The sequence below is a fragment of the Sorex fumeus genome, unplaced genomic scaffold, assembly GCF_029834395.1.
Source record: "Sorex fumeus unplaced genomic scaffold, SorFum_2.1 ptg000026l, whole genome shotgun sequence".
NCBI classification, from domain to species: domain Eukaryota; kingdom Metazoa; phylum Chordata; class Mammalia; order Eulipotyphla; family Soricidae; genus Sorex; species Sorex fumeus.
Genome location: NW_026606083.1, coordinates 14,505,054 through 14,532,284, shown reverse-complemented (window position 1 = coordinate 14,532,284; position 27,231 = coordinate 14,505,054). Strand labels below are relative to the sequence as shown.

Genomic DNA, 27,231 nt, shown 5'->3' with positions numbered 1-27,231 from the left:
CCCTGAGCACTGCCAGGAGTAATTCCCGAGTGCAGAGTCAGGAGTAACCTCTGAGCATCACTGGGTGTGACTCAAAAAATCCAAATAAAATAAAATAAAAATTATCATCCTTAGATTTTTGAGTTGTCATTCTTTGCAGAAAAAAAAAGAGCATTAAGAACACTTAAAAAACAACTTACCCTTATTAGAAAAACTACATAAAATAAAATTTTTTTTAATTGCAGGATTTTCAACTTACTTATAAAGGAGAAAAGGAGATAAGGAGATGGTTCAAGTGATAGAACACACGCCAAACATATGCAAGGCCCTGAGTTAGATCCTCGCAAGCACTTCTTTGGTTCTGGTGAGCCTCAGGTACTATATGTTATCTCGGCACCAGAGGATCCCTGAGCACAGAGCCAGGAGTAAACCCTGAACAGACAGGTGTAGCCCAAAAGCTAAAAGGGGAAAAAAAAATTTTTGGAGATGCTCAGGGCTTGCTCCTGGCTCTTCACACAGGTATCACTCCTGATGGTGCTGGGAACTGAACCAGGTCAGCCGCATCAAGGCACGCATCTTCCCAACTGTACTATGGCTCCAGCACCCCTCCTCCTCATTTCATTTTAAAAAGGAGATAAGAACTGGAAGCTGGTACTCATTAATGTTTCACACTATATTTTTCAGCAATTTAAAATATATTATTATAACAACAAACATTCCTCTGAATAGCAGTTTTTACTATTTTATCTCAAAACCTGGTTTTGAAAGCAGGGGAGAAAGAAAAATTCAAGTAAACTTATTTTGAAAGACAATAGCATATTAACTTTTTTACAAATTACCTGGGACCCAATGGCTGGAAATGTAACTCCTTGCTCCTTAAGGTTCTTTATCATTGCTGATATTAGACTAAGCTGTGGATCATTCTTAAATTCATCTGTCCATTCAACCATAAGAGCCTTTAGTTTTTCACACACTTTAGGATGACCCTGAAAAATTGAGGGAGTGGAAGGAGGACTCATTTATTGGCTAATCTAAGTATAAGAATAATCCCATGTTGTATGTAGACCTCTTCTTGAATCGTAAATCCTCCCAAGCTACAGGTATACATGTAAACATAGGAAAACAGGCTCATTCCCCACCATGAAGATTAGCCCACAGCGCTGATGTGGACTTTGGCTTCATCCCCACCTGGAGAAGCTATTTTCCCTTGAACACAAACTCTCGCTCTCTCCTCTCAAATCTCTCTAAGCAAATTTCTTCAGATAAATTTATTTACTTCTAATATTTACGCTTTTATTAATTTACGTTTGATCAAGTAGCACTGTAGCACTGTCCTCCCATTGTTCATCGATTTGCTCGAGTGGGCCCAGTAATGTCTCCATTGTGAGACTGGTTACTGTTTTTGGCATATTGAATACGTCACGGGTAGCTTGCCAGGCTTTGCCGTGCAGGTGAGATACTCTTGGTAGCTTGCCCGGCTCTCAGAGAGGGGCAGAGGAATTGAACCTGGGTCGGTCGGGTGCAAGGCAAACGCTCTACCCACTGTGCTATCACTCCAATCAAGTAACCCATTTTATTTTCACACTACTAAAAAGTAATAGAAGATAACCACCATACTTACTTTAAACACATAATATACTAATATCTATTATGGAGGTTAAAAATGAAAAGAGCCTTTCACAGAATTTTGCAACTAAGCAAGCTTTGTAATTAAGAAAAAGAAAAGCAGTTTTATGTGTTTATGGACTAATAAAAAAATAAACTGAAAAAATGACTCAGTTGTTTATTCCTTAGTTTTGATTTTAAGATACATGACTGCAAGTGTCTCAAGTTACAGAATTATCTAAGGCCTGACATGAGACTCAGGGAATGTCAGAGTACTAGTCCTAGAAATTTAATTTTTCCAAAATAAACTCTCCCTTTGGTATAAAAACCATATGATTCACATTACAAAACTTGTATAGAGAAGATCACTCTCCTAACCGTGACCACTACTGGCTTTTCAAAATGATCAACAGCCAAGAGCCAGCCTCTCTGAATACAACCTGGGAGGCCCCCTTCTCCCCCTTCTCATTCACACCCCACAGAGTTTCCCACCTCCAACAATAGTGCATGCCACTGAACTCAAGTCCAATTAAATTAGAGAAAACAGGTTATAAGAACCTCGTAAACAGCTGTACATCTTGAAAACCGTTAAGGATTTAAAAAAAACCCTAGATATAAATGAATAAATCACACTGTTACTGTTACTGTGTCTGGCATATCCAATACTCTCGGTAGCTTGCCAGGCTCTCCAAGAGGGGCGGAGGAATCGAACTCGAGTCGGCCATGTTGGCCGCTTGTAAGGCGAATGCCCTACCACTGAGGAAAATACATAGACAGTGAATTTCCAATTCGAGGGCTAGGGAACTCAGAGACGAGTGCACGTGCTTTGCATGCAGAGGCCCATGCAAAGGGTGGATCCCTGAGCACTGAAGGGCTCAGCTTCTTCCCACACTGCCAGGAAGACTGACAGGGGCCAGAGCAAGATCTCAAAGGGCCAAGCATATGGTTTTCAGGTGGGAAATCCAGTTCTATCCCCAGCACCACCGCCCCCCAGCACTGCCAGGAGTGACTCCTGAGCACAGAGCCAGAAGTAGCTCTCAAGCACCACCAGGTATGGTTTACAAAAACACAACAAAAAATAATATCAGACTCTTAGATTTTTGTTTGGGGGTGTTTTTTATTTTTTCTTTTATCGGTGCTGGAAATCCAACCTAGGACATCTCACATGCAAGGCACATGTGCTTTACCTCTGGCTGAATCATAACTTTAGTCCCAACTATCTCTGCAACACTTTCAGCTTTTTGGTTTGTGGGCCACACCTATGCTCAAGGCTTATTCCTCACTCTCCTCTCAGGGATCACTCCTGGTAGGGCCTGGGGGATCATACAGGGTACAGGAAATAGAACCTGGGTTGGCTGCTTGCAAGGCAAGTGCCCTACTTGCTATACCATCTCTCCAGTCTCGGCTATGCTTTTTTATATGGAAATTCAGAGATTCTCATTTTCTCCAAAACACGTGAAATTGTTTCCCTTTAACAATTAAAATTTTTTCTTAATATATGTCAAAAACCAGTGTCGGAAATAACTTTAGAATGCAGTAGTTTTGCTCTATTTTACAGTATAAAACTGTAACTACGGTGGCCAGGTTCTGATGGGTCTATATAAAGATGATACCTAACCAGTACCATATTTAACACAATATTGCTGAGCAGTCCTACAGCAGATAGCCCAGGCTAAAAGAGAAAGGTACTATTTATCCTATAGGTTTATTAGAATAACTAATCTTCTCTTACTAAAAGAGGGCAGAAGAAAAGTATACGGCCAAACCTATTTCAATTCCCAGCACCACATATGGGCCCCCAAGCACAGAGCCAGCTGTAAGCACCAAACACTGTCCTGTGTAGCCCAAAAGCAAAAATAGAAATAAAAAAAAAAAAGAGGAAAGAATGATTAAAGAAGAGAAGAAAAGAAGTTAAATGACTCTGACTTGTCTTGGAAAAAAGTCAACTCTCCACATGGGAGCCTTGTGGACAGCAGGTATGAGCCGGGGGTGTGGGGGCGACTAAAACCTCATGGGAAGGGGGGCGTTCTGGTCCGTCCTTCACACCCTACCGAGGTCACCAGTTGCCCCCCGCGAGCGGCTCTCCAGCACGGCCACGGCCCCAGAAGCACAAGGACTTAATGCAGAACCCAGCAGCTTGGAGCAGAAAAGTGAACGGACTATGCATTGATCCAGGCCATGAAGTCTGCCGGAGGGGAAAGGGTGTTGCCCCATTCGCCCTCTCCTCTCTGGAAAGAAAGATGGCGGCCACATGGGAGCCTTGTGGACAGCAGGTATGAGCCGGGAGTGTGGGGGCGACTAAAACCTCATGGGAAGGGGGGCGTTTCGCTCCGCCCTTCACGCCCTACCGAGGCCACCGGTTGCCCCCCGCGAGCGGCTCTCCAGCACGGCCACAACTCCAGAACACAGAAACCAATTTCTTAACTATCTGACTTTCAGTAGAAATACTTCCAGGGTCAATAGGTAAAAGAGCAGAAATCCAAAACCAACATTTAATTCTTGAACCCAGCCGTAGAAAGCAAATCACTTCACAATGCTTTTTCAGCATGTCTGATTTGGGGGGGGGGGGGGGGTAAACTCTAAATAATAGTGGTGAATCTTTTATTGAAACAATGAATCTAATCAAAGCAGATAGAGTGTTAACTAGAATTCATCTGCCTCACAGGGACGGGGAGGGGTGGGGGGTGGGGTTTTATTGGGGTTCTTCATGGTAAAAAATAAGTATTGGTAAAGGGAAATGTGTTTGATATTTGCATGACTGAGACATAAACCTGAAAGCTTTGTAACCTTTCCCACAGTGATTCAATAAATAAATAAAAAAAATTAAAAAAAAAAAAAAGAAAGAAAAAAGTCAACTCTCGAAGTTACTTCTAGTCTTCAAAAAATATAACACTTATTTACATTCTAGATACCTAGCTAACAAGGATTAAATTTTTGCTTTCCAAGCAAAGTCTACACTTCTGCAAAAATGCAAAGAATTAGACAATAAAATACTTAAGAAGTGAGACTGTCTTAATTCGTTTTAGAAATATGTTCCTTACCTTATTTAATACGTTGCTTACTTCACTAGCAAAATCTCTTGAACATACTTCTAAGTGAAAAATTTTGCCGCAGTTTGATACGCATGCACCTAGAAGCTAGAACAACAGAAAATCAAGAGTTAAAGGCTCTATTTGGACAAATATTTCTGCAGTATGACACAAAATGAAGCCACTCACAGTCAAGGCCTGCATGGCGACATGAGGGTCCTTGTGGTTCACTCTCCTCATAACAGATCGGAGACAATCTTTAGGTCTAACAATAAGAATAAAACAGTGAATTAGTTGCATGTTCTATTTTCCCTCTGCAACAGGCAATAGATTACCATACAAAAGAGAAAATCCACAGAATTTGAGAATCTGAACTCTTACCAATGACACAATTTAAAACTGTCCACTAACAAGTTCTTGTAAAACTTTCAACCCAAACTAAGACTTTTACTTAGCAATTAGAAATCAGGAATTTAGTCTAATTGCGAAAGAAAAAACATTTTAAGTGATAAGTCATTTTATCCTTCTTAATTCATTTTAAATGTAGTAAAGATTTACTATCTAGATATATGCACTAATCACATAAAAAAAGTTAAACCAGGTTTTCTACCTTTAGTCAACTTATTTCTAGCTAAAACTACATAAAGATATGAAACAGCAAAACTAATTAATCTGTACATCAATTAAAGAGCTTAATAACACCTACCCTGTTTTTTCAGTGAGAAAATAGATAAAACAAAAGCTGTTCTGTGAAGACATGTAAAAAACCCTGCTATTCTCATTTTGACAGTTCTATCGATTGTAAATAAACAGACTTTCAGCTACCATGTGACTTCATTTGTGAGGTATTTCTCAATACTTACACTGGAAACACACACTAAGAATCATGTGAGTATCTTCGGTAGCCAGAAAAAAATTTTAGAATTTTTTTATAGTTTTAAATCCTGCATATTCAAGCATCTTGAGTTTCTAAAAAACAACTTATCAAAAGGAACAAGGAATTATATCTATGAAGTTTCCTGCTGACACAATCATTTGAAATTATTAAATTATTACATATTCTACATTATCACAAATCGAAACTGATTTTAAACTAGAAAATCTTCAAATCTGTCAAAGTGACAAGCACACAAGTGTACTTAAAATGAAAAATGAAAAGGAAAACATTTCTAAGATTAACAACATTAAATAAGCAGTTATGAATGTAAAAGAGTGCATACAACACATTTATTGTGCATGAATGGAGGAGCGTTATTTCCACTTGTGCAAAGAAACAATAGAAGGATACAAAAGATTCAAGAAGTCGTCTAGAGAGTATGAGGGAGGGAAACATGAGTCAGTGCTGCTTTGAAAATTTGCATTTTTGAGTCATATTATTTTTTTAAACTAAAAAACCTAAACTAAATAAAATCTGTCGAAGTAAATCTTTAATTGCCTAAGTATTTCTTTACATTAAGAAACGCAAATACACACATATTTACAGTTTTAAAGCAATACAGTAAGAACTTGGGGGGCTAGAGAGAAACTACAGGGATTACGGTTTTGCATAATACCACCCCTGGTTCAATCCCAAGCACCACACAGGGTCCCCTAAACACTGCCAGGAGTGATCCTTGCTCACTGTCCAGGATGGCCCAAAACCCCAAACAGAAACAAAAATAATTAATAACAATTTTTAAAAGAGAAAAAAAATTTGCCCTCAGATATGAGAATATTTCTGGAATCTCGCTTCAAAGATTCCATACGCTTCACAAGCCAGGAGAAGCCTGCTACCATCTTCAATTCTCTTCAACAAAATAGCTTCAGAATTTGGCTCCCACTCTCAAAGAATACATTGAGAATATTTCCAAAATACCACAATTCCACAATGACGAATTAGCCAAGAAATAAGACTGAGAGGTTCAATATTCTTAGGAAAGAGTAACATATAAATTGTTTTATGTTTCTAAATACTAATTCTAAATTACTGATTTTTTTACTCTATGTCATCCTATAAATAATGGCATTAAATAATTCTTTAACACACTGCTGGTTACAAATTATTCTAATAACATACTGAAATCAAATTATACTGAGAAATTTTTTTTTCTTTTTGGGTGACACCCAGCGATGTTCAGGGATTACTCCTGGCTTTGCACTCAGGAATTACTCCTGACGGTGCCTGGGGGACCATATGGGATGCCGGGGATTGAATCTGGGTCGGCCGCATGCAAGGCAAATGCCCTACCCACAGTACTATCCTCCAGCCCCTGAGAAATGTTCTCAGGTTCCCTCCACCAACCCTAAACCGCCCCTCTCTTAAGACTTTCATATTTCATAAAATTTCAGATTAACAGCAAGTGACATTCTTTTTTTTTTTTTTTGATTTTTGGGTCACACCCAGCAATACACAGGGGTTACTCCTGGCTTTGCAACTCAGGAATTACTCCTGGCAGTGCTCAGGGGACCATATGAGATGCTGGGAACTGAACCTGGGTTGGCCACGTGCAAGGTAAACACCCTACCCGCTGTGCTATTGCTCCAGCCTGTGACATTCTTTTTATTAAGTAAAGCAAGATAGTTTTTATTTTTAAATTTTTCTTTATTTGGGGAATTTTGGGGGCCATATCCAGTAGTGCTCAGGGTTTATTGGTGATGGTGTGTGGAATCAAACCCAGATGGGTCATGTGCTACGCAAGTGCCTGACCTACAGTACCTCTCCAGCCCCAGCAGATAGTTTTTATTCAGTGAAACTTATTTAGAAAGATGTGAGGGGACGAAGAGGGGACCTGCATTCAAAAGAGAACATCGGCTTAAAGAGCAAGCCGTAAGTGACAGTCTTAAAATTCTAAAATATTATCAAACACATATTCTACATATTCTACATGAAATGCATTCTAATCCACAATTTCTACTTCAATGTACCCTGCTAAAATTTGTCTCAGGAAAATTCACGTTGCCCTTCCCTTCTCAAATCAACGACATATTTCAGTCTTCTAGAAGACATGCCAGGAATGTACAACACCTCACTAGCAACCTACAATTATTATTACATATTCTCTTTTGTTTTGGACCACACCCAGAGCTATGTAGTGCCAGGGATGAGCCAGGGCTCCAACATGCAGACACTGGGTTCGAGTTCTCTGGGTGACCTCCCTGACCCCTGTTCCATAGTCTTAAGGTGTTGAGAGGCATCAGCAATATGCCTCTCAACACCTATTTAGGTGCTTAGAAAACATTAGATTTCTGCAATGTTTAGGGCGTTTGCCTTACACACAGCCAACATGGCCGACCCGAGTTCGATTCCTCCGCCCCTCTCGGAGAGCCCGGCAAGCTACCGAGAGTATTCGATATGCCAGACACAGTAACAACAAAGTCTCCAATGGAGACGTTACTGGGCCCGCTCGAGCAAATCGACGATCAACGGGATGGCCTTTACTTTACTTACTTTACTTTTAAAAAAAAAAAACAAGTGGTTGGCAGGTTGTGGGGGAGAGAAGAATAAAAGGCTGAAAACAAAGAATGAGGATAGTTTTAATTGGGGTTGATGAAAAAATGGACAATAGTTTTACTTTAGTACAAACTCCTGCTTTTGTTTTGCAGCCACACCTGGCAATAAGCGGGGATGCTCCTAGTGATGATGCTGGGGATGAGTGGCAAGTGGTGATGTTGGGGATGAGTGGCAATTGATGCAGGGATGGAACGCAGGGTTCAAAATGCAAAAGCATGTGCTTCAATCATTGAGCTAAAATTCTGCAGCACTAAATGCCTAAATCTTAAACGTGAGGAATACCCAGACGGACCCTTGAAGAAAGAATGCTAAACCAAAGTCAGAAAGAGGAAAAAGCAATATTATAAGATCTAAAATGTGGCATCTTACAAAACTGATTCAAGAGAACCAGAACAGACTGATGGTTGTCAAAGGAGAAGTAGGTGAAGATGAAAAGATACAAACTTATAAAAGATAAGGTAAGTTCTACCCTAAAATGTCACGGTCACAGTCCTCCCAATTTGCTCCAGTGGGCCCAGTAACGCCTCCATCGTGAGACTTGTTACTATATTTGGCATATCGAATACACCGGGTAGCTTGCCAGGCTCTGCCGGGAAGGCGAGATACTCTCGGTAGCTTGCCGGGCCCTCCGAGAGAAGCAGAATCGAACTCGGGTCGGCCATATTGGCTGCGTGCAAGGCAAACGCCCTACCGCTGTGCTATCACTCCAGCCCACCCTAAAATGTACAGCCTGATTATCTATGAGAACGATTTGCTGCATATTTCAAAGTTTCTATTATGGCCAAAGTTCTCTTCATAAGAAAAAAGCAAATGTACTTAGTTTAATATTGTTAACTGCAGAAAAATAAATTATCCCTTCATGTTTTTATGAGTTGCAAAGGTGTTGCCCAGTCTTGTGTGCATGTGTGTGTGCACTCAAATGTGCAGGCAAATGCCCACTCTCGTGTGCTCTACCAGGAAACATTACCAGTGGTGCAAATAGTTCCAGTCGTGTTGGATGGTTTGCCTTCGAATTTCAAGCAACTAAGCAAAAGATTATAAAAAATATCTACAAAACAAATACCAAAGCAAAGACAAAAATGAAAATGGAGGATGGGGGGGGCAGAGAGATAGTAGAGAAGGTAGGGTGCTTGCCTTGCATTAGGTTAATCTGGGTCTTTAAGAAACAATTTCTTTTCTCTCACTGTTTGCGTATAGGAAAGCCATGGACTTTTGGGTATTGATTTTATAACCTGCAACTTTACTATACGAGTCTATTGTTTCTAGGAGTTTTTTGGTGGAAGTTATTGGGTTCTCTAAGTAGAGTATCATATCATCTGCGAATAGTGAGAGCTTGATTTCTTCCTTTCCTACCTGAATGCCCTTAATATCTTTTTCCTGCCTAATCGCTATTGCAAGTACTTCCAGTACTATATTGAACAGCAGTGGAGAGAGTGGGCATCCCTGTCTCGTCCCTGATCTTAGAGGGAAGGCTCTCAGTTTTTCCCCATTGAGGATGATGCTTGCTGTAGGCTTGTGGTAGATGGCTTTAATTATGTTGAGGAAGGTCCCCTCTATACCCAATTTGGCTAGGGTTTTCATCATAAAGGGGTGCTGGATCTTATCAAATGCTTTCTCTGCATCTATTGATATGATCATATGCTTTTTATCTTTTCTTTTGTTGATATGGTGGATTATGTTGATTGATTTCCAAATGTTAAACCATCCTTGCATCCCTGGGATGAATCCTACTTGGTCATGGTGTATGATCTTTTTAATGAGTAGTTGGATTCTATTTGCTAGTAGTTTGTTGAGGATCTTTGCATCTGTGTTCATCAGGGATATCGGCCTGTAATTCTCTTTCTTTGTGGTATCTCTGTCTGCTTTTGGTATCAGTGTGATATTTGCTTCGTAGAAACTGTTTGGAAGTGTTTTTGATACTTCAATTTCGTGGAAAAGCTTAAAGAGCATTGGGAGTAAGTCCTCTTTAAAGATTTGGAAGAATTCACTAGTGAATCCATCCGGGCCAGGACTTTTGTGCTTGGGGAGACTTTTTATTACCATTTCAATTTCCTTGATGGTGATAGGTCTGTTCAGGTATTCCAGGTCTTCTTGGTTCAGCCTTGGGAGTCTGTAGGAGTCTAGGAATTTATCCATTTCCTCGAGGTTTTGATGTTCCGTGGCATAAAGCTTCTCAAAGTACTCCCTGAGGATCCTCTGAATTTCTGTGGTTTCTGTTGTAATGACCCCCTTTTCATTTCTGATTCGGTTTATTAGGGTTTTCTCTCTCCCTTTCTTTGTGAGTTTTGCTAGAGGCTTATCGAGCTAAAGCAATTCTTGGGAAAAAGAAAATGGGAGGAATCAACCTCCCGAACTTCAAACTGTACTACAAAGCAGTAATAATTAAAACAGCATGGTACTGGAACAAAGGCAGAACTGCAGACCAATGGAACAGGGTTGAATACACTGACATCTCTCCTCAATCATATGCTCATCTAATCTTTGATAAAGGTGCAAGTAATGTGAAGTGGAGTAAGGAAAGCCTCTTTAATAAATTGTGTTGGCATCACTGGACGGCTACATGCAAAAAAATAGGCTCAGAACTCTGCCTAACACCATGTACAAAAGTAAGATCAAAATGGATTAAAGACCTCAACATCAGACCAGAAACCATAAGGTACATTGAAGATAAAGTTGGCAAAACCCTCCATGACATTGAAGCTAATGGTATCTTCAAAGATGCCACGCCACTGGCCGAGCAAGTGAAAACAGAGATAGATAAATGGGACTATCTTAAACTAAGAAGCTTCTGCACCTCCAAAGAAACAGTGACCAAAATACAAAGACAGTCTACAGAATGGGAAAGGATATTCACCGAATACACATCTGACAAGGGGTTGATATCCAGGATATACAAAATACTGGTTAAACTCCACAAGAAGAAAACATCCAACCCCATCCAAAAATGGGGTAATGAAATGAACAGAAACTTTCTCAAAGAAGAAATCCGAATGGCAAAAAAGCACATGAGAAAATGCTCTACATCATTAATCATCAGGGAGATGCAGATCAAAACCACAATGAGATACCATCTCACACCTCAGAGACTGGCCCACATTCAAAAGAACAAAAGCAACCGATGCTGGCGTGGATGTGGCGAGAAAGGGACACTCCTTCACTGTTGGTGGGAATGTCCACTGGTTCAGCCCTTCTGGAAAACAGTATGGACAATTCTCAAAAAATTAGAAATTGAGCTCCCATTTGACCCAGCAATACCACTCCTGGGAATATATCCCAGAGAGGCAAAAATGTATAGTCGAAGTGACATCTGCACTTGTTTGTTCATTGCAGCACTCTTTACAATAGCCAGAAACTGGAAGAAACCGGAGTGCCCAAGAACAGATGACTGGTTAAAGAAACTTTGGTACATCTACACAATGGAGTACTATGTAGCTGTTAGAAAAGATGAAGTCATGAAATTTACATACAAGTGGTACAATATGGAAAGTATCATGCTAAGCGAAATGAGTCAGAAAGAGAGGGATAGACATAGAAAGATTGCATTCATCTGGGGGATATAAAGTAACAAAGTATGAGATTAATACCCAAGAATAGCTGAGATCAGCACCAGGAGGATTACTCCATAACTTAGAGGCCAGCCGGGTATCCTAGAGGAAAGGGCTGTTCAGATAGAGAAGGGAGCACCTAATAAAGGATGTTTGGAGGATCCTCCCAGGAGGGGAGATGCATGTCGAAAGTAGACTATGGACTGAACATGTATGCCACTCAATGCCTCTTTTGCAGACCACAACACCCAAAAGGAGAGAGAGAACACAGGGGATTTCCCTGCCACAGAGACAGGGGGGATGGGGGGATGGGGGTGGGAGGGATATTATCCATGGTGGTGGAAAATGGGCACTGGTGGAGGGATGGGTATCTGATCATTGTATAATTGAAACCAAAGCACAAAAAATTGTAAATCTACAACTTTAAAAAAATAAAATAAAATAAAGGGGAAAAAAAATGCATGAAAAAAAAATAAATAAATAAATAAAAAAAGAAAAGAAACAATTTCTTGTTTCACAGGAGAGGGAGAGGGAAGGAAAAAGGGGGGGAAAGAGGGAAGGAAGGAGGAAAAGAGGGAGGGAGGGAAGGGGAGGAGAGGGGAGGGGAGGGGAGGGGAGGGAAAAGAGAGAAGAAACTTTCTAACTGGCATGCAAGATACATGTTTTATCTCTAAAACATATAGGACGAAGTTACATTGACACCTAATTCTCAACAGACAAACTGTCATAAAACATTAATCTACAAGAGGCAGTGTTAGGGAGGGGCCCCTGGGCAATGAACTTCAGGAAACCTCAAACTGAGATGTGATATCAAAAGGAATTAGCAAGCCCTATCACAGTCTGAGGCCCAAGACTCCCAAACATCCAGCCCAGACTAAGACCAACCTGGGGCTCCAACCTAAAGCTGAGTGCAGCCCTGCCCAGACTTAAGGCCAAACAGAGGCTCCAACTTGAGAATTCACCCAGTCTAAGACCAGAGAAACAGCTATATGACACCACCAGGAGTGAGTCCAGAACAGAGCCAGGAATAAGTCCTGAGAACGGCTGGATCAAAGACAAAACCAAAGATTAATCTCCAGGCCAGTGCCTGGAAAACAGATAGACCAAAGGGTTAGAGTGTATGTCAGAGGCCAGGATTCAATTCTCAGAATGGCACAGTACCCAGAATCCCCATTCAAGCATCAAGGTAAGTAGCCTCTGAATGCCATCAAGTGTGGCCTCAAAACCCAAATAATAATTTTTTTTAAATGATGGACCTAGCCCAAACCAAAAGACTGGATGCCTTTCAGGAGACAGTTCAATTAAGACCCCCCACTGAAAAGACCAACGGAGTTCAAAGTCTTTGACATGCTCTACCAATGGGCATTTTCAGGCTAGGTAAAGCAGCTGGGATCCCGGTACCAAGCTCGAACATGCTCCAATCTGGACTGGTCATAGCCTAGATCATGGGATACGTGATTCCACCCCGTCCCAGTCCATTCCCTCCCAGTCCCCACTCTTAAGCAATTTAGCTATTTGCTTCTTTCTCTAGTATAACAAATATTCACAAACCTCATACTCTCAAATTGAGATCAACCAGACAAAAATAAATTACCGTAACACAAGATAAAACACAAATAAAAATGGTTATAAGAGCATGCTCACAAGATCCAGAGGGACATAATTTTAAGAGTAGAAGACAGGTTTTGCAGAATAGTATCTAATTTGGGTCTGAGAGGATATGAAACACAGAGAAAGAAAAAAATGGAGAAATTATTCCATGCTAAGGAACTAGAACCCAAAGCACCAAACTCAAAAGCGCTGGCAACTCAAGTAGTAGATTGAGAAAAATGGTATTTGAATGAGAAGTCAATGAAAATGTATTATTCAGAGCTCTAAGAAGGCTAAACTTACTGTGGCAGATGGAGAATTAACAGAGTCACAGCTGCCAGATGACAACTGGACATATTCAATGGGTGGAAAGAGATGGAGATGGAAAGACATGCCAGGTAAGGTCACTAGTCTAGGTGTGGTAAGCAGCATCTCAAGTAAAGAGGGGCCAACAGAAATCGGTGGGGGAACAGCTATGTAGCACACAATGTTTCCTCGAATTTTATTGAAACTAAAGAATGAGCAGGGTCAGGAATACATTGCACAAAAATGTGAGGACTGTATCACTGTCATCCCGTTGTTCATCGATTTCCTCGAGCAGGCACCAGTAACGTCTCCATCCATCCTAGCCCTGAGATTTCAGCAAGTGCCACACTGGAGGCTCTTTCAGGGTCAGGGGAATAAGACCCATCATTGTTACTGGGTTTTGGCACATCGAATACGCCACAGGGAGCTTGCCAGACTCTGCTGTTTGGGCAGGATACTCTCAGTAGCCTGCTGGGTTCTCTGAGAGCGAGAACTAGACAATAAGAAGTCTTGCAGCTGCCAATGCAGCTGTGCGCTTACAGGAGCTTGGTTTTACAGTCTCTGGGTCTTCACCATTAATGGGATTACATGGTGCAGGGGGCAGTTGTTGGGTATAACTGTCTAGCTACTGGAAGATGGGGGATCTGGTGGAGGAGGCCCAGTCCCAATCCAGCAGACTTGGAGATCTCAGACCTAGGTGCCACAAACCTGGGTTCCTCTGCAAGTTCCTTCAATGTGAGGACACCAAAGGGAGTAAGAAAGGGTCTCATGTGGAGGACACTGTGGCGACAGACCAGGGAGCTCACCTGGGCCGACCCAAAAGGGATAGAGTAAACATTACAAAGGATATTATGAGATACTATGAAGCCAGGTAGACGGAGTTTAGTAGCTCATGTGTAGGTGAAGCAGAGGTTTTAAGATGAAATAATCATCTGTCATTAGCAGATACAGCAGGCACAAGAGGAAAAGTAGGATTAAAGCCAAAGGGACACAAGTTGAGGTTTCCAGACAATCAAATTAAGTCATATTTATTAGCATGATATCCAGAAATAATGTGGTGCCCACAGAACCAGTACCGGGGAAAGAAGTAGCACTGTAGCACTGTCCTCCTGTTGTTCATTGATTTGCTCAAGCGGACCCAGTAACGTCTCCATTGTGAGACTTCTTATTACTGTGTTTGGCATATTGAATACATCACAGGGAGCTTGCCAGGCTGTGCCGTGCAGGCGAGATACTCTAGGTAGTTTGCCGGGCTCTCCAAGAGGGGCGGAGGAATCGAATTCGGGTCTGCCAGGTCGGCCGTGTGCAAGGCAAACACCCTACGGCTGTGCTATCGCTCCAGCCCAGGGAAAGAAGTATAAGATTAAAAATACAGATGTTACCCACAACAACAAAAAAAAAACAACTCAGAAATAGTGATTCTGAAATAAAATAGAATTAGAAAAGCAGGGCAAAGCCTGGCAAGCTACCTGTGATGTATTCAATATGCCAAACACAGTAACAATTGTCACAATGGAGACATTACTGGGCCCGCTCAAGCAAATCGATGAACAATGGGAAGACAGTGACAGTGACAGTGACAGAAAAGAAAAGCCCTTTAAGAGGAAAAAATGGGTAACAAATTTTAAAAAACTATTTAGTAGGTAAAGAAGAATCAGAGAAAAGTATCAGAATATAAGTTACAACCAAAATAATCAAGAACAGTGCAATAATGCTCCCTAATCTTTTTCACATTAAAGCATGTAAACAAAAAATATCTTTACTGCAAAGAAAAGGAAATGAGGTGGCTAGATCCAGACAGTTCCAGCACCCAAAGTTAAAAAAATTAACATGAACAGTTAATCCACTCACTGCATTATTTAGAAGTCCTCTAATCCAAGAAAGTTCATTACAAAAAAATTAACTGTAACATGCTTTACCTCCTACCTTTTATTCACGTTAATAAAAAAAGTTAATTTAAAACTCTGCAACACTTACCCAGTTCGCGACTGACCAACTTTATCACATATATCCAAAATGAGGCCCCAATCCTCAGCAGTATTCATCTCACTGGTAGCTTTCTCTGTATATCGAAAAAAGGAATTGCAGAAACATCACTTGTAAAAATATTTATGAAGCCTTTCCTCCCCACCCCAACGAGACCCTGAGTCGCCGCCCACGAACAGCCTCTCTGGCTTCTGATCAAGCTGCTTAACAGCCATGATCCCAGAGACTCAGAAACAAATCTCGGAACCCAGTGGCTTTTGACAGAAATGCATCCGGACCTGCAGTAGGTTACTGTTGCTGGGCCATCCCAGGGGGGTAAGGATGCTGTCCCTCTGCCTGCTCCCCGTAGGCAGCTCAGTGGCTGCCATCCTCCAGAGGCCACTGGATAGTCAGGTTTGGGCTCTCAGTGACAAGACACGCAGGGCCTCACGGATGGGGGTGGAGCCGGCCCTTTCCTTCCCTTCCCAGCGAGACCCCCGAGTCACCGCCCATGAACAGCATTTCTGGCTCCTGATCAAGCTGTTTAACGGCCATGATCCCAGAGACTCAGGAAGAAATCTCGGAACCCAGCAAGTTTTGGCAGAAATCCCTCCAGATTTAAGTGTTAAAATTTTGGAATTTCAAAATTGCGCAGCCACTACTGCAGCCATACAACATTATATGTTATTCTTAACTAGCAATAGAAAACAAATTGTCTACTGTTGCCTTTTCAGCAGATCTGAGTGTTGGGGTAAAATCCCAAATAATAATGGTGGGTCTGGTGTCAAAATATTAAATGTGATCAAAGTAGATAAAGAGTATGTAGAAATCATCTGCCCCAGAGGTAGGGAAAGAGTGTGGGATGGGGGTATACTGGGGTTTTTGGTGGAGGAGAATGGGCACTGGTGAAGGTATGGGTGTTTCACTGTATGACCGAGACTTAAACCTGAAAGCTTTGTAACTGCTCTCATGGTGATTCAATAAATAAAATGATAAAAAATGCAAAAAACAAAAAAAGGTGGAGTTTATGCCCGATTCAATCAGCTAATCAGTGGCTGAATAAATAGCAGTACTCCTACATAAAAAAAAAAATCATGAAGCAAATAAAGTATTCGGAGTGCCTGCACATGATTAAGTTTCACTTCTGTAAGTTCTCCTAGGTCCTCATGGACACAATCAAAGTAGACTGTTTTCATTTTTCTATAAAGGCAGAGGAACATAGGCATTCTGAATTAAAAAAGAACATTCTGTTTTTAACATGGTCACTCTCAAGACAAAGTATTTTACCAGTATTTCACCAACTAGGGTTTCACCAATGACAGACCCACCTAAGGTAAGGTAAATTTCTACTTTAGCTCACTTTCCCCCATCAAATTAGGGAGAAAAAAGTGCATATACATAAAGTTCATATTCTCTGTCTGCCTTCTCTCTCTCTCTCTCTCTCTCTCTCTCTCTCTCTCTCTCATACACACACACACACACACACACACACACACCAGGCGCAGATCAACTGAACCAAGAACTAATCCCAGGATTATAAAGAGCTTCCCTCCACCGACAGTTTCCCATCACCCACGAATAAAGGCCGACGTCTTTACCTAATATATCCAATCTATCTACCAACAAGGCACACATTATATGGAAAAACTATGGAAACAATATGAGGCTCCATGCTGCAGAGGTCAAGCAAATAGAGAATAAATGAACAGAGCACAGAGAATTTGTACAACAGTGAAACTATTCTACATGTCATAACGACGAATAACATATCAAAACCCTTAACATATATATAACACCAAGCGTGAACACAGACTGTAAGCCACAGGCCATGGGTGATGATGAGGGGTGAACCTAGGTAACTGGGTTGTAACACAGATCCAATCTGATGCAGGGTGTTGATTGGGGGAGAGGCAGTGCGTATGTGGGAGCTGGAGATATACAGGAAATCTCAGTTCTATCTGTAAATTGCTGTATGAATCTAAATGTGTTCTACAAGCACGAAATAAAGTTATTAAATAAAGGAATTAGGCAACTGTGCAGAAAGAGTTAACGCTACATGCCTGACCGATATCCCACTGAAAGGCCTGCTCATGAGCATTGTCTGGGGTATGGGAACTTCGATTTCAGGAACGTTCCCACCATTCTTAGAACTGAGAGAGTGCCTCACTGTGCCTCAACTGGTTGCACAAACAATATGGCTTATGCTGGGCAAGCGCCTCCCTTCTGGGAGTCTGGAGTTTGGGCGCACGCCAGACTGAGTGCCTACATAATCAGCTCCCAGTAACAACCCAAGTTCCTAATGAACATCCAGCGCTGGCAACATTTCACGTATGTTGTCACAATTCATGGCTAGGGTACTTAAGAGCATCTTGTGTGATTCTGCTGGAAAGGACCCTGCAAAGCTTGCTCCTGATTTCCCCACATTTCACTCCATGTGCCCTTTCACTCTGCTGTTTTTGCTCTGGATTCTTCACTGTGAAAAGCCTAACCATGAACATGCTATATGAGTCCTGTGAGTCCAGATAATTTAGTAGTGGGAGAGTAGTATGGGGTCCTCCCCACCAAGTTTCTGCCCTCTTGGAAGAGAGCAGAATCTATGCAGGGAGGAAAAATTTTTTAAAAGAAATCATTCTCTTTCCAAATGAAAGCTACAGAAATAGGCCTAACCGCCTTTCGGTCTGTTCGGTTGGGTTTGATGCTGGGCACCCAGGGCCTCACACATACAAACCCTGATTCTCCCCCTGAGCTGAGGAAAGAGGAAAGTCTTTTCCGGCTAGAGAAAAACCACCCTGATTAAAGCGCTGTGAGCCAGACAGCAGGAAGCAGAAAGGCCCTCGGCCACACCAAGATTCTGCCCGCAGTCTGGTGTGGACGGGACCACATGCTCCTGCTTCTCTGTCTCTGTCTCTGTCTCTCTCTCTGCCCTGTTGTGAGTTCCACAAAGAACACACTTTTTCCTCATTTTCACTGGCCACTGGGAGCTGGAGGTAGGTGAGAGCAGATTAAAAAGCAGAAAAAGAAAGCAGCCAGCTCTGTCCAAATGACCTGCAGGCCCCTGAAACAGTGCTACAGATGCAGAACTGAAGCACCTAGTGAAGTCGGCAGTCAGTGGCAGCCACGGGAACAGCAGGGAGAGGGCCTTTACCGAGCTAGCCTGCCATCTTTCTAAAATGCAAGACTATGTTGATAAAGACGTTATTCTCACAAATCCCTATCAGAAGAATATAAAAGTCCAAAACATCTAAGACCTTGATAAGGTGATTTTTCAAGAAACCATAAAACTTGTAAAGTGTAGTAAATTTCTAGTCTATGCCAGATCCTATCAGTAGCACTGTAGCACTGTCCTCCCGTTGTTCATCGATTTGCTCGAGCAGGCCCAGTAACATCTCCATTGTAAGACTTGTTGTTACTATGTTTGGCATATCGAATACGTCACGGGTAGCTTGCCAGGCTTTTGCCGCGCGGGCGAGACACTCTCGGTAGCTTGCCGGGCTCTCTGAGAGGAGCAGAGGAATGGAACCCTGGTTGGCAGGGCCAGCCGCGTGCAAGGCAAGTGCCCTACTGCTGTGATCCTATCTGAAGATGCTAATACTCTAAAGGGAATTAAATCAGGGGGGAAAAAAAGATCGTTTTAAAATTCACAGAAAAAAAAATGTAAAGACTGAAGTAAGTTGAAAATATAGTGAAAAGGAGAATGAAAGATTAACAAAAAAGATTCCTTGATGCCTATAAAGACATAAAGGTATACGATTAATAATAAAACTCTGGTTTTCACTTAAGTGAATACAGTAAAAGGTAAAGTTATACACACAGAAAAGAAAAGCAGCTAAGAAGCAAGTGATGGAAATATAGAGCCCTCTGAAAGTATGGAACCACGCTGACACATGAGGTGTTTGTATTAACTCAAGAATCAAAAAACCAAAAAGGTGGGGGTTTTGTTATTGTTTTGTTGTGTCAGGAGCTTTCTTTGGTTGGAGGAATGAAACCAGAGTCACAAATGCAAGGAAAGTATTATGCTGCTGAGCTACATCACAATCACCAATAATATGTTCACAGCAAGAATTAGAAGGAAAAAAGATCAACTGCCAACATGTAAGAATAGTTTTTTTTTTTTGGGGGGGGTCACACCCAGCAATGCACAGGGCTTACTCCTGGCTCTGCCCTCAGAAGTTACTCCTGGCGGTGCTCAGGGGCCCATATGGGATGCTGGGAATTGAACCCGGGTTGGCCGTGAGCAAGGCAAATGCCCTACCAGCTGTGCTATCTCTCCAGCTCCTGTAAGAATAGTTTGAAGAGGAAAAATGAGAGACTATAATGAGACTACTCATAAATGGATTATTTGAAAGTGAATGCTAAAATGCTATTTAATTGTATGGAGGGATAGTCAACAAAGACAACTGAGATAATAATATGGGTCATTATTTAAGCCCCCAGGCTATACAGCAAATTCCTTAAAAGCAATCACTTTTACTTCTGGTAATTCTTCCAATATCCATGCCCTCAACCTAAGTATTCAATATATACTAAAATAATACATAGTTCATATAAGTCTATAAAAGTCACAAGAACTCAGATCTTTAATGACACCTATTCCAATGTCTTTTGTTTTTTTGTTTTGTTTTTGTGGGTTTTTTTTTTCCTTTTGTTTTTGGTGCAGGGGTGGGTGGTGGAGGGTGAACCTACACCCAGCTGTGCTCAGGGCTTACTCTTGGCTCTAATTAGCTCAAGGATCATTCCTAGCAGAGAGCAGGGGACCATATGGGCGGGGTGTTGGGGATTAAACAAAAGTCTACCGTGTGCAAGGTGGCCCTTCCTGCTGTATTGCAGCTCCAGCCCTTGTTTTGTTGTGTTTTTTTTTGTTTGTTTGTTTGTTTTGTTTTAGAGCCACTGCGAGGCTCTGTCAAGTGGTACTCTGGGGATCATACGATTCCAGTGACTGAACTAAGGGCCTCACACACTGGGAATGTGCCCTACCACTTTAATGATCTCTTTGGGCTGCTTCAGTGGTTTTAGAACTTACTACTAAATGCAGAAACTGTCTATAACTCTGCTACCACCAGGTTTATCACAGGCTTCATGGGTTAAAGGCAAGCACAGTACCAAACTAGTTTCTTTCTACTTCATAGACCAACAAACTGCCAGGCCCCCAGTACTTCTACAAGTGGTTACCCAGTCAAAGAATTATGAAAAGCACTTCAGTTGTATCATCCGAGATACAGATCTGAACCAGCTATTGTCAGACTAGGATTGTCTACAGCTGGGTTCCCAAAGACAGCTTTGTCCTCTGATACATCGGTGTCTAACCCTGGTCAGAAAGCTCCAAGCGTCAGTGTCCCAGTCTTCACTGGGGTTCATTTTCAAGATCTAATGGGCAAACCTTCTGGCCCAACCTCCTTCCCCTTTGAGATCTGGCCGCTATCATGAGATCCAAGCCTCAGCCATTGAATCACAAGGGTAGTCATGTGCTTCAACAGGCCAGTCCCCAGGCTGAATTACAGGGTCAGCATCAACAAAGATTATTTTTCCAGATGCCTACAGCAAAGATGCTATCACTCAGTAAACCTCCAGGGATTTAGAGGTTTCTTCCCCCCCAAAAAAAGAGATAATAGGCCAGTAAAATTCTTTATTATTAAATAATTTTTCATAAGAAAAACCTTAAAAAAAACAGTGGGGGCCAGAATGATAGTACAGCAAATAGGGCACTTGCCTTGCCAATCAGGGTTCGATCCCCATCACTCCATACGGTCCCCTAAGTCCCATCAGAAGTAATCCCTGAGCACAAAGCCAGGAGTAAGTCCGGAAGGAAGGAAGGAAGGAAGGAAGGAAGGAAGGAAGGAAGGAAGGAAGGAAGGAAGGAAATAAAACAAATCTCAATAGAAGAGCTTTAACTGAGGAGTTAGGGAGAACCCAAACCTGTGAAGTCCTAGACTGTGTAAGTTATCCTGAACACGATCCTCCAGTCTAATATTTACTTAATCTTAGAAAAAGAAAGCGGCTGCTGGAGCAATAGCACAGCGGGTAGGGCATTTGGGCATTTGCCTTGCAAGCGGCCGACCCGGGTTCGATTCCCATCATCCCATATGGTCCCCTGAGCACTGCCAGGGCTAATTCCTGAGCGCAGAGCCAGGAGTAACCCCTGTGCATCGCTGGGTGTGACCCAAAAATAAAAAAAAAAAAGGAAATTATTACCCTGCTCTGTTCATCAGTATGTTTATAGTAACACAGCATCCTTACTGGAAGCTAAAAAGGATTAAAAAAAAAATGGAGCTTTAAAAAGAAAACACTTACGGGAATAGAGACATAGTTTAATGGAGCACATGCTCTGCCTGGGAAAGCCCAAGTCCATTCCCAGCACAAGGTACCCCAAGCAATGAGCGAGTAGCCCTTGAGCACTGCCAGAGGAGGGGGGGGGGGGGGGGCGGAGCACACACTGAAATCTTAAAATTACATTTAAAAATACCTAAAATGGAAGCTTTCTATACATAGTACAATGGGCATAAAATATAAATGTTTAAAGTCTAGTCAGCCAACACTAAAGATAAATAACAAAGAGGGGTGGAGAGACAGTTCAGTGGGTAAGGTGCCTCACTGACAAGGGTTTTTCAAACCCCAGCACCAGATATGGTACCCCAAATACTGTCAGGAGCGATCTCTGAGCAAAGCCCTGAAATCAAAGCAATACAAAAACAGGAAATAGATTTTTATTAAAACTTATTTTAAAAGTCAGCAGCTAACTAGAAACGATAGGCCTATGTTTGATCAAATATAAATGACCTATTACCATAACTTCTTTTAATTTTTGAATTAAGGCAGACCCAGGACTAGCTGGTTACAGCTAGCAGATAGTAAACTGAACACTGAGGAACTACCTTCTCTTACTTCCCTACACATAAACAAGAGCAGCAGCTTGACATCAAGCGGACTGGAAATATACACCCTGATTTTCCATGTGGTACTGGGCACAATAGTCAGAGCTTCACACATATGAGGGAAAGAATAGAGGCACATTTCTTCTGTTATAAATACTTTCTTACAGCTTATAATCAGAAAAACATGAATTCCTATTTTAAGGCCAAGGATGTAACTCATGAATACAGCACATGGGCTGGAGTGATAGCACAGCGGTAGGGCGTTCGCCTTACAAGCAGCCAACATGGCCGACCCGAGTTCGATTCTTCCGCCCCTCTCGGAGAGCCCGGCAAGCTACCGAGAGTATTCGATATGCCAGACACAGTAACAACAAAGTCTCCCATGGAGACGTTACTGGGCCTGCTCGAGTTACATGTATGAGGCCCTGGATTCAGTTCCCATGCTGGGAAATTGAATTCAGGGCGCGAGTGCAACACGACAATGGGGGAGAAATGAAACAATCTTCTTATTTGTGGGCAATTCAGCAGCGCTCAAGGCTTACGTCTGGCTCTGTGCTCAGGGATCACTCCGACAGGGACAGGGAACCATATAAGGTACTGGGAACTGAACCAGGTCAACCATGTACTAGGCAAGCACCCTGCTGGCCATACTAATTCTTCTGCCCAATTTTCCAGGACAAAAACAGGACAGTGAGAAAAGGGAAAGGGACAGCAAAAATAAGCACTTGTTTCAGAATTCTAAACTTCATTATAACATTTTCTCCTCAGATTATCCCCAGCCCATGATTACAAAATTTATCTAAGGGTGGGGAAATAGCTCAAACAGCTAGTGCACTGGCTCTGCATGTAGAAGCCCCAGGTTCAAAACTCTGCACCTTTACTGCCCCTGCCCCCGCCCCTGCCAAGTACTGCCTGGAGTGACCCCCAAGAATTTCACTGTACCAGAGTATCCAAGGAGCACTACCAGATGTAACCCACACCAATCCAAAAAAAAAATTTTTTTTTTGCTTGTTGGGTCATACCTGGCGATGCACAGGGGTTAGTCCTGGCTCATACACTCAGGAATTACTCCTGGCAGTGCTCAGGGAACCATATGGGATGCTGGAAATTCAACCCGGGTCAGCCAAGGGCAAGGCAAACGCCTACCTGCTATGCTACTGCTCCAGCCCCTCAAAAAAAAAAAAACTGTTATTCACTAAATTTGAAGAAATAATTTATCCAAAATGTTCAATGAATGGAACATACGCATTTTATATGCAGGGGGCCCGGGTTCAATTCCCCACCCGCTGTACTCCATACTACATGGTCGCTCAACATCACTCAGGAATGATACCCTAAAATAGCCCCCAGCACCTCCCAAATGGCAAAAAAATGGTGGGGAGACCAATTAAGGGCTAGAGAGATAACATAGGGGCTAAAGCATTTGTCCTGCAGGTGGCCAACCCCAGTTCCATCCCTGGCAATGCCAGGAATGAACCCTAAGCACTGCTGGGTAGGGCTCAAATTCCCCCATTCCACAATTAAATGATGAAAACAAATCTTAAAAGAAATTATCCACCTAGTGCAATTATGGGAATATTTTTTACATGTTTAGTCTAACATCCCTGGCCTTCAAAGGGCAGGAGCACATGCTCTGCAAGTGGAAGCCCTGGGCTCAATCCCCAGCACCCCATAGTTCCCACAAGCAACACTGGCAGTGGCAAAAGAAAGGAAAGAAATCTGAAGTTCTAATAACCAGCAAAGGATACAGGTATCAAAGGAACAGTGTGGAAGCATTAGAAAGAAGTGTATGCACTATGGAATACTATGCAGCTGTTAGGAGAGAGGAAGTCATTAAATTTGCTTATAAGTAGACATGGAGAGTATCATGCTATGTGAAATGAGTCAGAAAGAGAGGGACAGATATAGAAGGATTGCACTCATTTGTGGAGTATAAAATAACATAACACAAGATTGACACCCAAGGACGGTAGATATAAAGGTCAAAAAGACTGCTCCATAGTTGCAAGCCAGCCTCATGAGCGGGCAAGGAGAGGTCAGCTATAATAGAGAAGGGATCACTAAGAAAATGATGGTTGAAGGAATCGGTCGGGATGGGAGATATGTGCTGAAAGTAGATAAAGGACCAAACATAATAACCTCTCAGAATCCGTTCTGCAAACCATAATGCCCAAAAGTAGAGAGAGAGTATGGGGATTATTGTCTGCCATGGAGGCAGTGGGAGGGTAGGAAAGATGGGGGTATACTGGGGATATTGGTGGTGGGGAATGTGCACTGGTGGAGGGATGGGTGTTTCATCATTGTGTGACTGTAACTCAAACATGAAAGCTTGTAACTGTATCTCACAGTGAACCAATAAAATTTAAAAAAGGAAGGAAGAAGGAAGGAAGGAAGGGAGGGAGGGAGGGAGGGAGGGAGGGAGGAAGGAAGGAGTGCAGGAGTGGGAAAACTGAACAAAAGTTAACAGTATAATTTCTTAACCCACTGGGTTGTCAGACCTTTAACAGATTCTGCAGTCAGAGAGAGAGAAAGAGAGAGTTCAAGGGGCTGAGAGTGTTCTGCATGCATGTGGGACCCACAGGTTCAATTCCAGTCCGCTGAGCACTGCCAGGTTTGCCCCTGACCCACACACACAAAGCAAAAACCAAAACCGCCTATATTGTGGATTTTCCCATTCTCTCCTGAGTAGATCGGATCATGGCTGACTCTACCCCTTTTGATTACTCTCCAAAGGTTTCACATCTATCTTTTGACAGAGGCACTAAAATGACTATTTCTTGTCATATACGAGGTCCCCTACTAAATGTTTAACTTGCACCAACTCAACACAACCCTAGAACTTAATAATAAAGGAAAACATCAAGCTGGCAAATACACACCTGAAAAAGGGTAGTGAAAAACCAAAAAGGAATTGGGACTATAAAATGGCACAAGCATTCTGGAAAACATTATGGAGAGTTCTCAAGAAGCTCGAGATAAGGCTGAGAAGATAGCTCTGGAGTTAAGGGAGTTGCCTAACATACTGCCAAACCCACTTTGATCCCAGCATTACATGGACCCCAAGCACCAAAAGGAACAATTTCTAAGCACAGCAGGAAGATTGGCTTCTGAGAATGAATGGATATGGCCCAAATCCACGCCCCAAATGAAGTTCAAGAGTAGTCTGAGGTATCAATACCACTTTTTGTTTCTATCCAAAGTATATGAAGACCAAAAAGTTATATTCCCCCACTCCACCCAACTGAAGAGAGTTCAATGGGCGGAGCAAATGGCTTTGCAGGCAGAAAGCCTGAGTTCAAATCCCCAGCAGGTCCCCTGGCATCCAGGCAGCTACGTCTGAGTGTGGAGATGGAACTAGTCCAGGAGCATTGAGCACTGCCAGAACAATTCACCCCATGTTTATTTACAATATCAAAGTAAAGAAGCAACAGGTGATTAGGATAATATGAGGTGCACTAACATAATGGAATACTATTCAACCATTAAAAATGAAATGTTGCCATTTGCAGCAAAATGGAAGCTCAAGGGAATTAGGCTAAGTGAATGAAAAGAAAGAAGAAAAATAGTTAGTACTGAGGGATTTCCCAAGGTGAAATAACACATGATATGAAACTGATGAAACATAAATCAAAATAAGATAAGTGGACACTAATAATGGAACTAAGGCTACCTAAGAAGAAGGTGGGGAAATGAGATAGAGGAAGATGAGGTTTAAAAAATAAAAGGTGGAAGGGTGCTGTCCCCCCGTCTGCTCCCCCTTGGTGGCTCAGTGGCCGCCATCCGCCAGAGGCCACTGGACAGTCAGTTTTGGGCCTGCAGTGACGAGACATGCAGGGCCTCACGGGATGGGGACGGAGCTGGCCCATTTACTCCCCATCCCAATGAGACCCCAAGTCGCTGCCCATGAAGGACCTCTCTGGCTCCTGATCAAGCCATTTAATGGCCATGATTCAAGAGACACAGAAACAAATCTCGAAACCCAGCGGCTTTTGGCAGAAATGCATCTGGTCCCTGCAGCAGGTTACCGGCGACAGGTCAACCCAGGTTGGAATAGGTTTTCGTGCCTTGGCCTGTTCCCCCTGTTGACCCAGTGGCTACCATCTTCCAGAGGCCACTGGACAATCAGGTTTGGGCCCGCAGTGACAAGACAAGTGGGGTCTCCCGATATGGGGGTGGATCCGGCCCTTTCCTCCCCACCCCAACGAGACCCCGAGTCGTTGCCCACAAATGGCCTCTCTGGCTCTTGATCAAGCTGCTTAATGGCCATGATCCCAGAGACTCAAAAACAAATCTCGGAACCCAGGGGCTTTTGACAGAAATGCATCTGGACCTGCAGTAGGTTACTGTTGCCGGGCCACCCCAGGGGGAAAGGGTGCAGTCCCTCCACCTGCTCCCCCTAGGCGGCTCAGTGGCTGCCATCCTCCAGAGGCCACTGGACAGTCAGGTTTGGGCCTTCAGTGACAACACACGCAGACCACTAGGTTTTAGCAGAAATCCCTCTAGACTTAAGTGTTAAAATTTTGGAATTTCAAAATTGCGTGGCTACTACTGCAGCCATACGACATCATATGTTATTCTTAACCAGCAATAGAAAACAAATTGTCTACTGTTGCCTTTTCAGCAGATCTGAGTGTTGGGGTAAAATCTCAAATAATAATGGTGGGTCTGGTGTCAAAATATTGAATGTAATCAAAGTAGAGAGTAATGTGAAAATCATCTGTCCCACAGGTAGGGGAAGAGTGTGGGATGGGGGATATGATGGGAGATATAATGGGGTTTTTGGTGGTGGTGAATGGGTACTGGTAAAGATACGGGTGTTTCATTGTATGACTGAGACTTAAATCCAAAAGCTT

General features: G+C 42.5%; 1 protein-coding gene across 1 annotated transcript in view; it reads right to left on the bottom strand.

The window, feature by feature from the left end:
• The window catches only part of STAM (signal transducing adaptor molecule), a 59,555-nt gene that overhangs the window by 25,164 nt on the left and 7,160 nt on the right, over positions 1 to 27,231 (bottom strand). The window contains exons 2-5 of the mRNA XM_056114539.1: positions 15,522 to 15,606; positions 4,803 to 4,878; positions 4,626 to 4,721; positions 819 to 965 (exon numbers count right to left, since the gene is read on the bottom strand). Coding sequence (XP_055970514.1) covers positions 819 to 965; positions 4,626 to 4,721; positions 4,803 to 4,878; positions 15,522 to 15,606 — 404 coding nt within the window. The remainder of the gene's footprint in view (positions 1 to 818; positions 966 to 4,625; positions 4,722 to 4,802; positions 4,879 to 15,521; positions 15,607 to 27,231) is intronic.